This window comes from Pipistrellus hanaki (assembly GCF_964339955.1).
Source record: "Pipistrellus hanaki genome assembly, chromosome: 15".
Classification (NCBI taxonomy): Eukaryota; Metazoa; Chordata; class Mammalia; order Chiroptera; family Vespertilionidae; genus Pipistrellus; species Pipistrellus hanaki.
The window spans coordinates 39,975,894-39,993,432 of record NC_140517.1 but is presented as its reverse complement, the minus strand read 5'-3'; the positions used below and the strand labels follow the sequence as shown (position 1 = coordinate 39,993,432).

Genomic DNA, 17,539 nt, shown 5'->3' with positions numbered 1-17,539 from the left:
AAAGAAGGACCATGGAGCTTAGGACAAAAAACAAATATAAGTGCCTTGAGGAAAGGAGTGGGGACAAGCACAGATATGCTCCAGGGAGAAAGAGCGGCACTGGGTCCTTCTTGTTCAGGGCAGTTATCTGGAGGTCTCAGTGGAGGATCCCAATAAAATATTCATCAGCTTTCCAGGTGTGTCCATTCAGGATCGAAGGTCCTGAGTCAATGCAGTAAATCCTAATATCAGCTATGTCCTGGATCATTGATTTTGCTGCTTTTCTGGGCCTGCAGCTGAAACACAACTGAGGCCTACATGTATTTTGTCCCAGTCAGAACCTCATTGTCCTGGGGGCTTAATGCTGAAGGGCTATTTTTAGGTCTCTGGATGCTTTCCCCTCTAAGAGCATCTAACCCACATGACTAAGAACATGCCAGGGGAGGAAAGGTCAGAGGAAGGTCTCAACCTCATGATCAGTGATATGAAAGGTCAGGGGGTCTATACTGCAAAACCAGGATATGCTCCCGGAAGAAAGGTTACACAGGGGTAAGGTCCCAGTCCACTTCTGCATGATGATAGGTAACCAGGTGACCTTCCCCTACTGACTTATTGTCCTACTCTACTCAGGCCTAATTGCCTACTATACAAGCAAGGTGTGTGTGTGTGTGTGTGTGTGTGTGTGTGTGTGTGTGTGTACGTAAGTAGGAATCACTACTGAAGAAGGTAGAAGCCTCAGCAGTTACAGGGAATGAAAATGTAGAGGAAAGAAAAGGGGAAGCAGGAATAACAGGAGGGCAGGAAGGAACCTGAGTACAGACTCCACCTCTGGCCCATGTGACAGGGGAAGTGATCTTGGCCCAGGAGGAGGCTCAGTGCACAGAGAGGAGGAACAGCACATCTCACCACCGGGACAACGGTGCTTGTGAGCATTTCTGGAATCCAAGCTCTTCCCACAGAGAGAGGGACAGAGCAGGCAGCAGACATCATGGAGTCCCCCTCAGCCCCTGCCCACAGAGGACTTGTCCCCTGGCAGGGGCTCCTGCTGGCTGGTGAGAGGGGACACTACCTGATGGTGGAAGGGAGGAGGACAGGCACAGGCTAGCTGGGGACCCTAGGGAGCACAGGGCTCTCAGAGAAAACAAGGGGGAGGAAGCAGGCTTCTGTTTGGACTTGAGGGGAGAAGACAGGGGAGCAAAGTAGGATGGGGAGGGGGCTCAGCAAGAGGAAAATGATGTGGAAATGATGGGGAACAGGAAAACCTCAATGACTGCTCATTTCCCAACTTACTCATCACTGAAAGTTGAATGCTGAAAACTTCAGATAATAACAATTTATGTGAGGAGATTTAACCAGGGGCACTAAACATTGTCCTTACCACCAACCTCAGAAATAGTCAGATATGCCGAAACCTGTTTGGCTCAGTCGATAGAGCATCGGCCTGCCGACTGAAAGGTCCCAGGTTCGATTCTGGTCAAGGACATGTACATTGTTTGCGGGCACATCTCCAGTAGGGGTTGTGCAGGAGGCAGCTGGTCAATGTTTCTCTCTCATCGATGTTTCTAGCTCTCTATCCCTCTCCCTTCCTCTCTTTAAAAAAATCAATAAAATATATTTAAAGAAAAAAAGAAAAGAAAAGAAATGGGCAGATACATCCCAGGAGGTGCAGGACCCTGCAACACTCACTCATTCATCCACAGGCACTTACAGCCTGTTGCAGGCACTGGGTGTGCAACAAGGTCATATGAGCCCCTGTCCCCATGAAGCTCATGTTCAATGGAAGGAGGCAGACAAGGAAAGATCTAGATGTTATGTCAGGTCCCCCCTAGTGCCATGCAGGGAACAGCCCAGGGACAGGTCAGAAAGTAAAGACAGAGGTCTTTAGAGGAGGTAATCTCCCAAGAGGTCTCCCAAAGACATCCCTGAGTGTCAGCAAGGGTCTGAGGGCAGACATTTGAGTAACAGTATTCAAAGCAGAGGAAATAATAGGTTCAGAGGTGCTGAAGTATTGGTGGCCATGCTGCTGACCTTTACCATAGGAGACACACACAGATACTCTGACCACTGCTGAGAGATGAAAAGACCTGCTCAGGACTCATGAACTCATCTCTCCATTCCAATACATAGCTCCTAATATTGATCAATTTCTCTCTTCCTTCCTAGCCTCATTCCTAACCTTCTGGAGCCTTCCCTCCACTGCCCAGTTCACTATGGAATCAGTGCCGCCCAATGCTGCCGAAGGGAAGGAAGTGCTTCTCCGTGTCCACAACCTGACTGGGGATCTTAGAAGATATGCCTGGTACAAAGAGAAAATAGTGGAAACCAATGAAATTGTATCATATGTAATAGAGACTCAAACAACAATCAATGGGCCTGCATACAGTGGTAGAGAGACAATATACCCCAATGGATCCCTCCTGCTCCAGAACGTCACTCTGAACGACACAGGAAAGTATATCGTACAAGTCTCGCTAAGACATTTTACTACCAAACAAGTAACTGGACAGCTCCGTGTATACCGTGAGTGATTGCTCTCTGACCTCTGGGTGCCGGGTGGGGTGAATTCTACTTCACACACAGAACTGACAGCCCTGGACTCCCCTGCATCCCCCTCCAAATCATCTCCCAGGTTGTGTTCGGGCATTTAGTGCAGGACACACACAGTGGAGACAAACTTCCTATGATCAGAGTTCCCTTCCCAGATTCCAGCCCTGCAGACATTCTCCTCGGAGAGAAGTCTGATGGGAGTGACTCAGCACAGGGAGACTCAGCAGGGTCTCACTCCAGCCCCTGGTCCCCTCCCATGACCATGACACTGAGAAAACCCTGCAGAGCTTGCTCACACCCTGGCCTGAGAGGATCCTGAAATCCTCACAGAGAAGCTCAGCCTGGGAACCCCTCCCAGACCCTTGTCCCAGGGCTCCTGACTCCAGGGAACCTGGGTCAGGTTGGGTTTGACCTCCTGGAGGGCTAGATGGCAGCAGTGGATCTACTTCTGCTCACCAGCCAAGGCTCAGCCCTAAGAGCCACATCAGGACAGGGACAGAGCCTAGTCCTTCAGCTAAGGCAGTGTTAGGAGTGCAGAGATAGACAAAATACACTGTACCATTAGCTGACTCTTCTGTGAGGGATTTAGCAGACTCTGGAGGGAAGTCAGGTATCCTGGAAGGAACAGGGGGGAGAAGATGCTCCTGACAGCTCCTCGTCCATCAGGGGTCAGCCCAGGAATTCTCTCTCCTGGAGGCAAATAATGGCAGTGGCAATTTAAGTCAGTGTCTCCTCTATACTGGGCTTCAGGTCAAGTACTCAGGGATGTTTTAAGGTCATTTCACAGACAAGATGGTAATCCAGAGCCACTTAGATTTGTTCTGTTTTTATTCAAGAGAAACAGAGGCACAGTGTGATACAGTCATTACATCAGGCTCACACAGACACAGCAAGGTCCTTGCACAACCACAGCCCACCCTCTCCTCCACCACGAGGGTCTTAGGTGCCTATGGACCCTGAGACCAGCCATTTGTTCAGTGCTTTTACTTAGCAGTCCCAGTTCAAAATTGATTTTTCAGGTCTGGTGATTAAGCAAGTGGAGAATTAATTTTCACTCTCAAATCAAATTACCTACAATAACATTCAGAGTCAGTGCTGGGATCTTCCAGGCCTTCCCATCAGGTGGCCGATCCACCCCTCCCTGCACTAGACTAGAAACCACTTATTTGTTTCCTGAGGTGTTGGCATCACTCCCGCTAGCTATGAAGGAAGGGCCTTTGCCTTCTCACTCTCCTCCCTACACCTGCTACCAGCTCAGCTACCAGCACTCACTTGCTCTTTCTTGAAGGAGGGAAGAAATGATGGTGAATGGTGACAGAATGAATGAATGATACATAATTGCCTCAGAGACTGGCACCTGGATGCAGAGTCCTAAAAGGTTTTAGCCACACCTGTTCCCTGTCCCCACAGGTGCTGAGAGCCATGTCCATCCCTCTGACCTCTGTCCCTGAGGCCAGCTCAGGAGCCACGTCACATGGTGACTGTGGGCTGTTCCACTGTGAGAAGGTTTTCCAGGCTGCACTGCTCCTGCCCTGGGGCAGCTGTGGGCTTTTTGAAGTCACCTGTGTCCCCCACTGTCCACCAAGGACATTCTGCCTCTCTCTGCTCCTTCCATGTCCCTTATGTGCTTCCTCCTTCATGCCAGACACATTGCCTAGCTCTGCTCTGCTTCCTCCACCAGGCAGTCTCCCCAGATTGTCCTGCAAACACCGGTGTCCAGGCCCACCCTCCCAGGCAATATGAGAGAACACAGAAACAGTGGTTGCAGCAGCCCCAGTTCCATCATGAGCCAGTTTTCAGGTACCAGGAGAAAGAGCTTTTGCTGGGCCCTATCAGGGCTCCTTTTCTCCATGAGACCAACAAGAGAAACAGGCCACATGACAAGGACATGTAATCCAATGACCTACTCTCTACATGACTCAACCAGGGAGTTAAAGGCAGAAGGACAGGTCTGAGCTTCCAAAAGCTCATGGGTTCACTTTACCCCTGACTGGTGACTCACACCCTTGTCCTGGTGTGAGGCTCCCATTTCTCTCACTGGATCCCGAGACCTTCCCAGGGTGGGTCTGGTGAACCGGCGCCATCTGACTGGTTCACTGCCTGTTTCACACATGTGTGTCATTATGAAGACACCTTGACCACAGGGTGTATCCTCTCAGACTGTGAGATCCACCAGCCACCCTGCTTCCTCTCAGTTGCTGCCCATTTTAATGAATATGACTACTATTCATTAATATGACTTCTATTCATGTGACCTGCACAGCGGTGTAACCCCAGTTGTTTCCTGAGTTAGAAAGACAAGGAAGAGCATATGCCACATGCCCATGTGAGATCGCCTGCCTATCTTCCTGACTGTCCATAGAAACAGGGAGGCACCTACTTCCTAACTTTACTAACATGGCACATCTTTTCTACCAATGTGGTGTCATGCCTTTCTATATACAGAAGAGATACCTGGACTCACCCCACCTCACCCCAAACCTCCAGCACCCCCTGGCACTCCCTGCCATCACTTCTGTTCTCTTAGCAGGACTCACCTTCTCTCTATCCCAGGGAGTCCCTCATTTCAAACCCACTGTAGCATCTTCCTTTGGTCACAATGTGACCTGATTGGATGACAGAATTTGGTCTATGACCTTCATGTTCTCAGACAGAAATTCCACCAAAAACTGGCATTAGAACTTCGGGGCATGAGTGATTTTCATAATTCTTTCATAGTTTAATTCAAAATCTATCCATAATTGCAAACACAAATGGTCCATGAGGGCCATATTTTTAGCAAGTTCATGCTCCTCGACCTTCCACTAGTCCCCCTTCTGTACATGCTATTGCCTGCGTGTTGAGGAAGGATCCCTGCCCTCTGCAGTGGCAGAAAGGACATTACAGACCAAGACCAGAGAGCATGGCTCTGCTGTCACTTCCAGCCAGATCCCCTGTCCCTCACTCTTGACTAAATCATGGACCTGCAGCCTGTGTAATTAATTGTCCACCAGACTTGCTCTGGTCTCCAATGTATTGTTTCTGCTCAGACACCCAGTTCAGGGCCACACAGCCCAGTCCTCTCATGGTTTAAGGACTATGGGGTGGCCAATCATGACTCATCTCTATGTTTACCCTGGAATGTGAGGCTTTAGTGGAAATACATTTCGACCCAGCAATGAAGTTCTGTGTAGCTGGAAGGGACTCAGCACCTGCACATTCCAGGTGAGACCCCAAGGTCAGCCAGCCAGTCAGCTGGTCAGTGAGGAGCCAGGACAGGTGCTGGGTGGTCTCCGATTCCCAGTCCTGTGTCTTTCTGTGATAAAACCCTGATAGTTGTCTGATACCTGAGAAAGCCTGTGGTTTTTCTCCCAGACATAGAGCAGGCGGCCTTACAATCTCTCAGCATTCAGCTCCCCATGCATTTATTTCTCTTGTGATGCACAGATCCGCCTTATTTCTTTAAGAACTCTAGTTAGCTGAGAAGCACCAATTCTGATTGAAGAAGCCTTTGGAGGCCTCAATGGGCAATGTTCTCTCTGTTGTCTGCACAGCGGTGTTACCCAAACCCAACATCACAAGCAACAACTCTAACTCGAAGGAGCATAGGGACCCTGTCATGTTAACGTATGAACCTCAGACTGAGAACACCACCTAACTGTGGTTGATCAACAGATAGAGTCTCCAGGACAGTGCCAGGCTGCAGCTGTCCAAGGACAACAGGACTCTCACTTTACTCCTTGTCACGAGGAATGACACAGGACCCTATGAGTGTGAAACCCAGAACCCTATGTGTGCCGGCCACAGTAACCCATTCACCCTGAATGTTCTCTGTGAGTAACTTCTGTCCCTGCCTGGACCAAGCTGCCCACCCAAATCCACACTGCCAGAGGCCAGGCCACATCCGTCCCTCTCAGATCAATGGACACAGACCCCTACAATGAACACCCTGGGTTGCCATCTGTTCCTGGACCAGGCACATATGGGCAGACTTGTCCTTGAGCCAAAACAGGGAGGGGATAGGATACTCCTTTATGGAGAGGCTCCGGGTTAAGAAGCTTTCATGGGACAAACAGGTTAATGTCTCAGACTCAGGCTCAGTGAACACAGGGTCTATGGTTGGGACTTTTTAAAACCAGCCTGTGACCCAGCTCAGAGGGGGAGTGTGGCCCTTACACAGACCAGGACCTTCCTCTTCCCTCTGATTACATCATGTGTGACTGTGTTCTCTCTGCTCCAGATGGCCCGGACACACCCACCATTTCCCCCTCCGACTCCCATTTGTTCGTGGGACAAACCTCAGCCTCTACTGCCAGGCAGCCTCTAACCCGCCTGCACAGTATTCTTGGTTTATCAATGGGAGTTCCCAGAACACCAAATAGGATCTCTTTATCTTCAACATCACTTTGAATAATAGTGGATCCTATATCTGCCTTGCCCATAACTCTGTCACTGGCCTCAATAGGAACATGATCAAGACTATCACAGTCTATGGTAAGTGCCTTCTGGACCATTGGCACCAGGCTGTGGGATGCAGGGCTGTCTGGTTTTCAGAACAGAGCCTAGAGGGTGTTATCTCCCATCCTATGGCCAAGGACACAAACAAATCACAAAGTCTTCCCCTGAGCCCTCCCACTACATCTCTGTAGACTCCCCTCCCTTGCTCTTCTGATCTCTCATGGCAGAGCTGGGGTCCAACCTTGGAAAGTGAGGAGGGGGCTCTCTCAACCTGATAAAGAGTCAAGAAGTGGAGGGAGGGAGCTTCCCAGAGGGGAAAAACAAAGGTCTTCAAGGTCACGTTGCTTCTTCTGTCACTAACACTTTCCTTCTGTCATCTCTTCTCTGTTACCTGCTTTGTGTGCTACAAGGAACTATGAGGCTTTGAACAAGCTCACCACTTTTCCCCAAACTACAGGAGGAAACCACCTCTGAGGTGGGGTGAGCGGGACAGACCCCTGCACCGTGCTCTGCTCCAGGCTCACCTGGTGACTGGTTGCTCTCTGTCTTCTGTGGTGGGATAGTGGTCTGTCCTCTGATTGGCAAAATCATGTCACCCGTCGACACCATGGCCTCCTTCAGACCAGGCTTCAGGGAAATGGGGAGAGAGTGACTGACAGGGTAAACCCCTCTGAGCTGTGTTGTGACTCTGATGTAACCAGCTAAAAAACACTGTGCGACACAAACCTATGGGACATTCCTACGGAGAGCATGAACAGTGGTGCTAAGTTGACAAGTAGGTAGATTCATGGGACAGAAGGAGCAGTGCCACAAACTGTGTAGTTTACAGAGGAAGCTAAGAGTACCAGCCTTTTGTTAAAACTAACTATTTCTCTCTAGGGACTTCCTTCTCCCTGATATTCAATCCACAGGCCAGGAAGTGAACGTCCTATTCTGATGGAGAAATCTTTATATTAAAACTTCTCCAGGTCCTAAGGTCATGAAGACCCCTGGACTATATTCTCTAATAAATTATTTAACAAAAGGAAAATGCCTTCCCATCTCTGTGTGTAGCCACCATACCAGTGAGGGGGTGTGAGTGTTTAGAAAGTTACAGAAAGGCCCTAGCTGGTTTGGCTCAGTGGATGGAGCGTTGCTCTGTGGGTTTGGTTTGGGTCAAGGGCATATGCCTTGGTTGTGGGCACATCCCCAGTGGGAGGTGTGCAGGAGGCAGATGATTGATGTTTCTAACTCTCTATCCCTCTCCTTTCCTCTCTGTAAAAAATCAATGAAATAAAATTTTAAAAAGGTTACAGAAAGGTCTAGGAAAGAGTCACACAAAAGGCAATGTGTGGAAAATGCCACCTGGTGATTAAGATGCTGGATACACGGCCTAAGGCTCCCGGTGCTAATACTCATATGTCCTGCGAGAGGTCAGGGATCATCCTGAGATGGTCTGGATGAAAGAGGGGAGGTATAGCCCTCTCCTTACAGACTGTCACCTGAACAATTGTCCTCACCCTGCAGAGGTCAGAGTCATCCTCTAGTGACCTTTACAGAGATCAATGTGGACTGTGAGTGGCTGACATCTCTGAGGAAGGAGCCCACTCTCACTCAGTCACTTCCTCTGTCCTCCACAGAGTCAGTGGGAAAGCCTGCCCTCCGAGCCAGCAATGCCACAGTCACAGAGCGTAAGGACGCCGTGGTCCTGACCTGCCTCACAAATGACACTGGGATCTCCATCCGGTGGCTCTTCAAGAACCAGAATCTCCTGCTCTCGGACAGGAAGAAGCTGTCCTGGGACAACAGCACCCTCACCATCGACCCCGTCAGGACGGAGGACGCTGGGGGTTATCAGTGTGAGGTCTTCAACCCCGGCAGTTCCGGCAAAAGTGACCCCTTCAGGCTGGATGTGCAATGTGAGTGACCCTCGACCCCTCCCACTTGCCTTTGTATATTTCACGGGCAGGAGGGTGAGATGGATGAAAGCCTTGAGGAGGTGGGAGCTTCCCTCAGAGCCTATAGAGCACATGGGTAAGGACCCCAGGATTAGACTAATATCATCATTGTCTTGGCTCTATGAGTACTAGCTGTCTGACTACTAACTGTCTCACCCACCTGAGCCTCAGAAAACTGAGGCTCAGGTGGGTGAGACAGTTAGTAGTCAGACAGTTTGACCTAAACACTGTTGTTAGGCTATTTATTATGAGGTTAATGAGTTTCAGCCTTCAACCAGGGTCATGCTCAGTCAGGACTCATTCAATGTAAATTATGTTTGGTATTTTTATGAACGCTGTTGTCAGTGAATGTAAAGTCAAGCAGAACTCGGTGAAAATGTTATCACTCACCAGCTCTGGGACCACCAGCCATTTATTAAGCACCTCCCATCCCTGATGTGCTCATGAGGGTGATACTTCCCATCCCCATTGTGGGGGTGGAAGGATCAGATGACATGAAGGTTTAGTGTTTCCCACCCTGCCTGGATCATCAAAAACACTCAGCACATTCTAATTACTCATCAGCACTGAGTTGGCAGGTAAGGTGCCTGCTAAGACTGTCCATAGTGATGGAAAAGAAGAAACAGGGGTAAGAGACAGAATATGTGAGAGAAAGAGGAGTTAAGAGGAAAATTACCAGGACATGGGAATGGTGGGTGTGAGAATATAAGCATAGTTACAGCAAATGGAAGGTTTCAATGTGCAAACCATAGAAGGATGCAACCTCCAGAAGCGGGGTGTCTGGAAGAAGGACACTCCCAAACCGCACAGACTAGGTGGCAGTTCTGTCCTCCCTCACCAGGTCTCCCCCTGCAAGGCCCCTCCTGGTTTCCCCTGAATGGACTTGGGCCCTTACCCCTCCCCATTCCCTTTTCATTTCAGCAGAACAAACCTTCACGGACTACTCTGTGGTGGGCATCGTTGGCATTGTTGGCATCGTGATCGGGGTCTTCGTCATGGTGGCTCTGGGAGCCTTTCTGGGCTATTTCCTGTACCTCAGGAGGACTAGGAGGTACCATGGCATTGCCTCACCCTCACCCTAATCCTGTCCCCTGACCCAGACAGACCCCCAGCAGAGCCCAGGCCTGGAGGACAAAGACTTTGACATCAGAGAGTTCTGGGCCAGCTCCCTGTTGCCTCCCAACTTCCCCATGGATGTCCTTAATTCTCCATCCAGCTCCTCCCTCACCAGCTGCTGACCAGGGTGGTTTCCTCAACAGCTTTCTCACCTATAAATGAGGCATGATTAAAGAACTGTGCCCTCAGGACTGTCCTGGTTCTCCCCACACCTGCAGCAGTGCCAGCAGGTAGTAAGTGCTCAGTAAGGCACCTCCTGTTTATCTAAGTTTACCCTCCGAGGTGAGGGTGTGGGCCTCCTCAGGGTCTGAAAGTCATCCTGGCCAATGACACACAGCTGAGGGTGGAAGAGCCTGGACAGGTTGGTGTGGTAACCACAACTCTGATGTTGAGACAGGAGGACAGCGGAGCCTGTGGTGTAGTTTTCGCCTCTAGGTCAGCTGGATGGAGACAGGACAGGTCACTGTCACAGTAGAGCCCCTTAGGCCTGAGGGATAGGTCTGGCCACAGCAGGGCACCACGCTCATCTAGATGCTACATGAGGCTGGCACTGCTGCCGCCTGAGCCCTTGACCTTTCCACTAAGTCAGACCCTCTGGATGGATTTCTGTCCATGTTCCTCAGTCTCCTCCCTATTACTCCTCCCAGACTCCCACCTGCCTGTGGGTCCTTCCCCTGTGGGCCCAGGACAGCCCTGGATCATTAAGGCCTTGCCTCAGTTCCCCTCTCCTGGGCCAGTCCCCCTAAACAGTGGAGAGAAGCCTCCACCCTCTGCTGGGAAAGGAAACCCTCCCTGTCCCCTGTTGTGACACCAAAGCTCCCTGGACCACTCACAAGTAAGTCTGTCCTTTCCCAGGGCCAGTGACCCGCGTGATCCCCAAGTGCACCCACCTCCAGCTGCCACCCCTGGTGAGTGTCTGTTCAGCCTGGAGCTCCTGGGCCTGCCCCACAGTAACCACCACTGCCCTTGTCCCTCAGACTCTGACCCTTCCCTAGGCTACAAGTGGGATTCTCATAACCACTCTGTACAGGGATCCCTACTCACCAGTCAACCTAACGTGTAGGCTGGGTCATGTGTCACCACCTCTCCCTCACTGGACCCTGAAATGGCAAGAGTCTCTTGCCCTGGGAGATGACCTTTCACCCCTGGCTCTTGGGAGCTTAAGAACCACCCCCTCATGGGAGAACAGGCCAAAGCTTCCTCCCCCCTGGGTGCTAATGCCGCCTGTCTCTGCTCCCAGGCCAGGGTCCCACTGGAACAACTGCCTTCCAGGTAAGTCCATCCCCTCCCTGCTCCCTCACCCAGAGCTCAGTGACCCACCCTCAGGGCAGGGGCACCATCCAACCTCACAAAATAGCACAGACCTCTTCCCCAGAAGAGCCAGCAGGGGAGCCCCGCCCTGGCCTGGTGATGCCCCCAGTGAGGAGTGGACAGGGCAGGGCAGGAGTCTGAGGGAAGCACTGGAGTCCAGCACGGAGCAGAATAGGCACTGGGAGCACCAGTCAGAGGTCCCAGGCTAACAAGGGTGAGGGGGTGTAGTGTGGGCTGAGATTGGGATTCTAGGCTACAGGTATGAAGACAGCTGCTCAGAAGGCAAAGCGGCCCCTTGTCTCTGTTATCTGATGCCCTCTCTCCCCCCTGTACAGGGCCTCCTACCTAACACCAAGACAGCAGGCCCCATCTACGAGGTGAGTGTGGGTTATGAAAGTTCTGTCCTGCAGGTCCCAGGGGCCCCAGGACCTGCCCCCAGCCCAGCCCTGGCTGTGCTTCCAGCTCAGGAAAGGGCAGTGAAAAGTGACAACAGATGGTGGGAGGAGGGAGGAGCCTGGGAACAGACAGCCAAGCACAGTCAGCCCCCATGGCACCTGTGAATCATGGCACTTGTTCTGAGAAGGCTGCAGGGCTCACAGATCTTTCTTTGACAGGAATTACTCAAACCAAACACAGACGTGTACTGCCAGATCAGCCCCAGAGCAGACGTGGCTTCTTAGTTCCTCCAGGACCTGAGACTTCAGATACTGTGGGGGGACTGTGGAGGGGAGTCAGGAACTGGATGTGGTCTGCGCTAGAGAACCATCTCTGAGCATCATGCTAAGCAAAATAAGCCAGTGAGAGAAAGATAAATATCACATGATCTCAGTCAGTCATTGTAGAATATAATGAACAACATAAAATGATGAACAAAAGAGAGCCAGAGGTGGGAAAGTATTTTAGAATATAATAGTAGCAATCCTGTTATTGGTAGATTTTTAGTATTTCCTACATTTTTGTGATATCATACTATCTTGTAATACAGTTTTGTTAATAATATTATACTTAAAATCTTATTTTCTTGAAATATTAATGTTTATTGCATGTGATATTATATTAAGATCATTTTTCTTGAATAATTTGTTTATTGCATTTAACATTATTTTTCTTAAAATAGATTCTCTTGAGATAAAAAAAAAAAATGCTGTAAGAGATTGCTGAGAAGAAACAGAGAGAGAAACCTAGCCATACAGAATTAAAATGGCTATAAATAAGTACCTCTCAATAATAACCCTAAATTTGTTTTTTTTAATAAATCTTTATTGTTCATATTTTTACAAATGTTCCTCATTTTTCCCCCTCCATGACTCCCCTCCACCAGGTTTCCACCCCACCCTCTGCCCTTTCCCCACTCCCCATTGTCCTCATCCACACAGTGTTTGTTCAGGCTCTTCCCGCACCCCCCACTCCCCTTTTCCCTGAAAATCATCAGTCCACTCCCCTTCCATACCTCTGATTCTATTATATTCACTAGTTAATATTATTCATCAGGTTTCTTAATTACCTTGTCTTTTAGTTTCACTTGTTGATAGTTACATATTTGTTGTTCATAATTTTTATCTATATCTTCTTCCTCTTCCTAAAGAACCCCCCTCGGCAATTCATATAATTCTGGTTTGGCGGTGATGAACTCCTTTAGCTTTTCTTTAATTTGTGAAACACTTTATCTGGCCTTCGATTCTGAGTAATAGCTTTGCTGGGTAGAGTATTTTGGGCTGTAGGTTCTTGCTATTCATCACCTTGAATATTTCTTGCCATTCCCGTCTGGCCTGCATGGTTTCTGTTGAGAAATCAGCTGACAATCTTATGGGTGCTCCTTTATAGGTAACTACCTGCTTTTCTCTTGCTGCTTTTAATATTCTCTCTTTTTCTTTTGCTCTTGGGCTTTTAATTATAATGTGTCTTGGTGTGGTTCTCTTTGGAATCCTTTTTTAAAAAATATATTTCATTTATTTTTTACAGAGAGGAAGGGAGAGATAGAGGAGAGAGATAGAGAGCTAGAAACGTCAATGAGAAACATCGACCAGCTGCCTCCTGCACACCCCCCACTGCGGATGTGCCTGGAACCAATGTACATACCCCTGACAGGAATGGAACCTGGGACCTTTCAGTCCACAGACCGACGCTCTACCACTGAGCCAAATCGATTTGGGCTTTGGATTCCTTTTGTTTGGGGTTCTGTGCGCTTCCTGGACTGTAAGTCTATTTCTTTCACCAGATGGGGGAAGTTTTCTGTCACTATTTCTTTCAGTATTCTTTTGGTATCTTGCTTTCTCTCTTCTTCTGGGACCCCCATAATTCTGATTTTGGCTCATTTGAAATTGTCCTAGAGGTTTCTTACACTATCTTCAACTTTCTGGATTCTCTCATCTTCTTGCTTCTGTGGAGGAGTGTCCTCTGGCTCTTTATGTTCAAATCTTTGACTTGATTCTTGCGATCTTCCATTCTGTTTTTAGGACTCTGTATAATATTTTTTATTTCAGACAATGTATTTTTTATTTCTAGTTGATCCCTTTTCATATCCTCATAGGTCTCATTTATTTTATCGGCCTTTTCTAGGAAATTCTTAAAAAACCTTATAAGCGTGGTTTTCAACTCTATATCCAGTTGCTTCTTGTCCTCCATTTCTTTTTGTGATCTGTTTCCTTGTCTTGGCATTTTCACAGCTTCCCTGAGTTGGTAGGGTGGCTTTGTGGGCTAAGGTGTCTTATATGGTTGAGTGAGTCAGCCTCCCAGTTACCTGAGGTGGACAGTCTTGGTGTAGCCCTTTGTGGGCTATGTGTGCAGTCTTGTTGTTAAGCCTTGCTTGTTGTTGGTATCACTGGGAAGCCAATTGGCTATGAGGATCAGAAGTGTCTCAGCTAGGATGGTTTCTGTATTGCACTTGGATGGAAGAGAGTCTCAGGGTGGCACAGATAAGCATTGGTGAATCCCACAAGATTGGTTGCAAGCGCTCACACCTCTTTGGTATAGGCACTTAGAAGCTTTGGATTGCTCTCTGTCCCTCCCTAGGAGAGTTCTATTCACAGCTAATGAGAAAGCTAGCCTCTGGAAGGGCCTCTGTGCTCTGCTTGGATGGGGCGTAGTCTCCGGTGGTGCAGACAAGCTTTGGTCAGCCCCTCCCTATGACAGTCTGGTTTCTGAGTCCCACAGTAATGGCCGCTGGCTTCACATACCTCCAAGAGATCTCTGCCCACTGCCTGACAGTCTGGCCTCTCTCTGTCTAGGGCCGTCTATCAGAGCAATAGGGTAGTTCTGTTTTCCTCCCAAACAAGAAAGCTAGCCGTGCATTAGCTGTCCGCCCTCTCCTTGCGCAGGGAGTTAGCCAGTAGCAAACTAGGCCTGCCCTCTCTGCACTCTGCAAGCAAGCCAGCAGCACAGTCCGGCAGCCGCCTTTTCCCATGCACAGTTCTTGGCACCTTCACAGTTCCTGAGGTTCAGCGTGCCTTCTCTCTCCTTCCCAGATGGTAGAGCCTCCTCTCAGCCAGCTGTCCCGCGCTTCAGGGCAATGTTTCCCCTGTTTTCCAGTTCTAAATTCAAATTTGTTGTGGTAGGCTGCATCCAGGTGTCTACCCTATGCCACAATCTTGGTTTCTCCAATAACCCTAAATTTGAATGAAGTACTCCAATCAAAAGGCATAGAGTAACTCAATGGATAAAAAAAAATATGGCCAAAGTATATGCTGTCTATAAGAGAACCACCTCAAAACTAAAGACACCCAAGGATGAAAGTGAGGGGATGGAAAAAAAATGTTCTATGCAAATGGAAAAGAACAAAAGCTGGAGGAACACTACTCATATCTGACAAAATAAATTTCAAAATGAAGGCCATCACAGGAGACAACAAAGATCACTACATAAAACTAAAGAGATTGAGCCAACAAGAGTATACAACCATGAAAAACATATATGAACCCAAGATAGCTGCACCTAAATATGTAAAAAAAAATCTTCTAGAGGACTTTAACGGAGACATCAATAACAATACAGTCATAGTAGGGGACTTTAACTCTCCTCTGACTTCACTGGACAGATCTTCCAGACAAAAACTTAACAAGGAAACAGAGACACACTGGATCAGATGGATTTAACAGATATTTATAGAACATTTCACCCCAAATAAGCAGAATATACATTCTTCTCAAGTGCTCATGGAACGTTCACAAACATAGACCACATGTTAGGACACAAAACAAGCCTCTACAAGTTCAAAAAGATTGAAGTAAGATAAAGCTTCTTCTCAGATCACAATAGAATAAAATTAGAAATCAATTACGGTAAAAACACCCCAAAACATTCAAACACCTGGAAGCTAAATAGCATGTTATTAAACACTGAATGGGTTACCAAGGGAATCAAGAAAGAAATCAAAAACTTCCTGGAAATAAATGAAAATGAACACATACCAACCCAAAATCTCTGGGACAAAGCAAAAGAAGTCCTGAGAGGCAAGTTCACAGCACTAAGGCATTCCTCAAAAAAAAAAAATTTTTTTTTAAATTTTAAAAATAAAAAATAAATAAACATATATATATATATATATATATATATATATATATATATATATATATATATATATATATATGGCAATAAGCTATTTAACTCTACAACTTAAAGAACTAGAAAGAGAACATCAAGAAAATCCCAGAGTAAGTAGAAGAAAGAAAATAATAAACAATAGAGCAGAAATAAATACCATAGAGACTAAAAAAAAAATACAAAAAGTCAATGAAATGAAGAGCTGGTTCTTTAAAAGAATAAACAAAATTGGTAAACAATTAGCCATATTCATCAAGAAACAAAGAGGACCCAAATATTGAGTTGCAACTACCTTCTTATCTATCTCCAAGAAAATATCCATGAACTCTCTGTTAAATTCCCAAGGCACACACTACCAGCATCTAAATTGGCAGGAAATTTTGTCATTTCCTTGGTGTTCCCCTAACCCCCACCCCCCAAGTCCACTTGCAGACTCACAGGGTAATAACAAATGCGCTGCATCTCTTATGTTGTTCAGCTGCTGCCACCTCCTGGCAGGTAATGGTAATCAGGACATGGAGCCTGAGAGCCTGGTCCCAAAGCTGACCAGGAAGGCAGGACTGGGCCTTCTCACTCTTGGGGTCAGAGGCAGCAAAGATCATTCTGCAGCCCTGGGGGAACTGGGCAGTTGGGCAGTTGGGCAGACAGGGCTTTCTGAGTGTGAAGGGGGCAGAATTGATGCAGGACTGAGTGAGGAAGGACTGAGGCCTTACCTGGGAGCACTGAGTGGGAGGGAATGGAATGTTCCCAGGGACAGGGCTGGATTCTGCAGTGGAAAGGCTCTGGCCCACTGACTCAGCTGCAGGCACTAAGCAGGCTGTGTGCCTCCTGGTGGCCCGCATCTCACACCTCCCACCTCCAGGAGTAAGGCTCTCTCCTCACATCCACCTGCCCTCCCTCACCTTGGCTCCTTCATGGTCCACTCTACATGAAGGGGCTCTGGGTCCCTGTCCTGCACTGCAAAGAGGAGGAGGGGAGACTGAGTTCCCCCACAGACATCCCAGCAGTGGTGTCCTGAGGAGGGTGGAGAGGGTCAGAGAAGACTTCACCCTCCCACTCCCTGGGGCCTGATCTGAAGTTGATGGCATAGCCCAATACGTGACAGGTGCCTTCTGCAGGAAATTTTGAGGGAAGAGTTCTCAAAAACTGTTGCCCTGGCCCACCCTGAACAAGACCTCCACTTTCAGCACCATCATCATCATCAGCCAGAAGCTTTTGGACACTTTCTTCTCATTGGTGGTCAGATGCTTTCCAGGGAAAATGTGGCTCTCTCTGAACAGGGATGTGTAACACATGGACAGAGGAAAATGGCATTAGTGTTCACAGAAGGTGACTTATGTGAATGCTTAAAATCACAGGAGAGTCCACACAAAGTCCACATTCTTGAACTAAAACATGGATCGTGGCTGGCTTTCACCATTTCCCATGACCAAAACTACAAAGGTGTTATCAGTGATGAACTAGAAAAATAAAACCTGCATCACAATTACTGATAAATTGAAAAAGGTTATTTGCTATCTTCTAAAGAATATTCCAGTGCATTGTTTTCATTTTACAATGATGTAAGAATTTCCTTCTATCAAGAAGATAACTACATTTTTTTTTATTTTTTTAAATATATTTATTGATTTTTTTTTTTTTTTTTTTTTTTTTTTACAGAGAGGAAGGGAGAA

At 47.9% G+C, this 17,539-nt stretch overlaps 1 protein-coding gene across 2 annotated transcripts in view; it reads left to right on the top strand.

The window, feature by feature from the left end:
• Positions 1–823: 823 nt before the first annotated feature.
• The window catches only part of LOC311609956 (cell adhesion molecule CEACAM1-like), a 41,080-nt gene continuing 24,364 nt past the window's right edge, over positions 824–17,539 (top strand). Inside the window, exons 1-8 of one of the 2 annotated variants that reach the window (XM_084860762.1) lie at positions 824–1,031; positions 2,143–2,499; positions 8,583–8,861; positions 9,822–9,951; positions 10,872–10,924; positions 11,257–11,288; positions 11,663–11,704; positions 11,942–12,603. In XM_084860762.1, coding sequence (XP_084716888.1) covers positions 968–1,031; positions 2,143–2,499; positions 8,583–8,861; positions 9,822–9,951; positions 10,872–10,924; positions 11,257–11,288; positions 11,663–11,704; positions 11,942–12,007 — 1,023 coding nt within the window. In that variant the 5' untranslated portion in view covers positions 824–967 and the 3' untranslated portion in view covers positions 12,008–12,603. Of the gene's footprint in view, positions 1,032–2,142; positions 2,500–8,582; positions 8,862–9,821; positions 9,952–10,871; positions 10,925–11,256; positions 11,289–11,662; positions 11,705–11,941; positions 12,604–17,539 lie in introns of those variants that run through there. The other variant, XM_084860764.1, reaches the window with a different exon arrangement.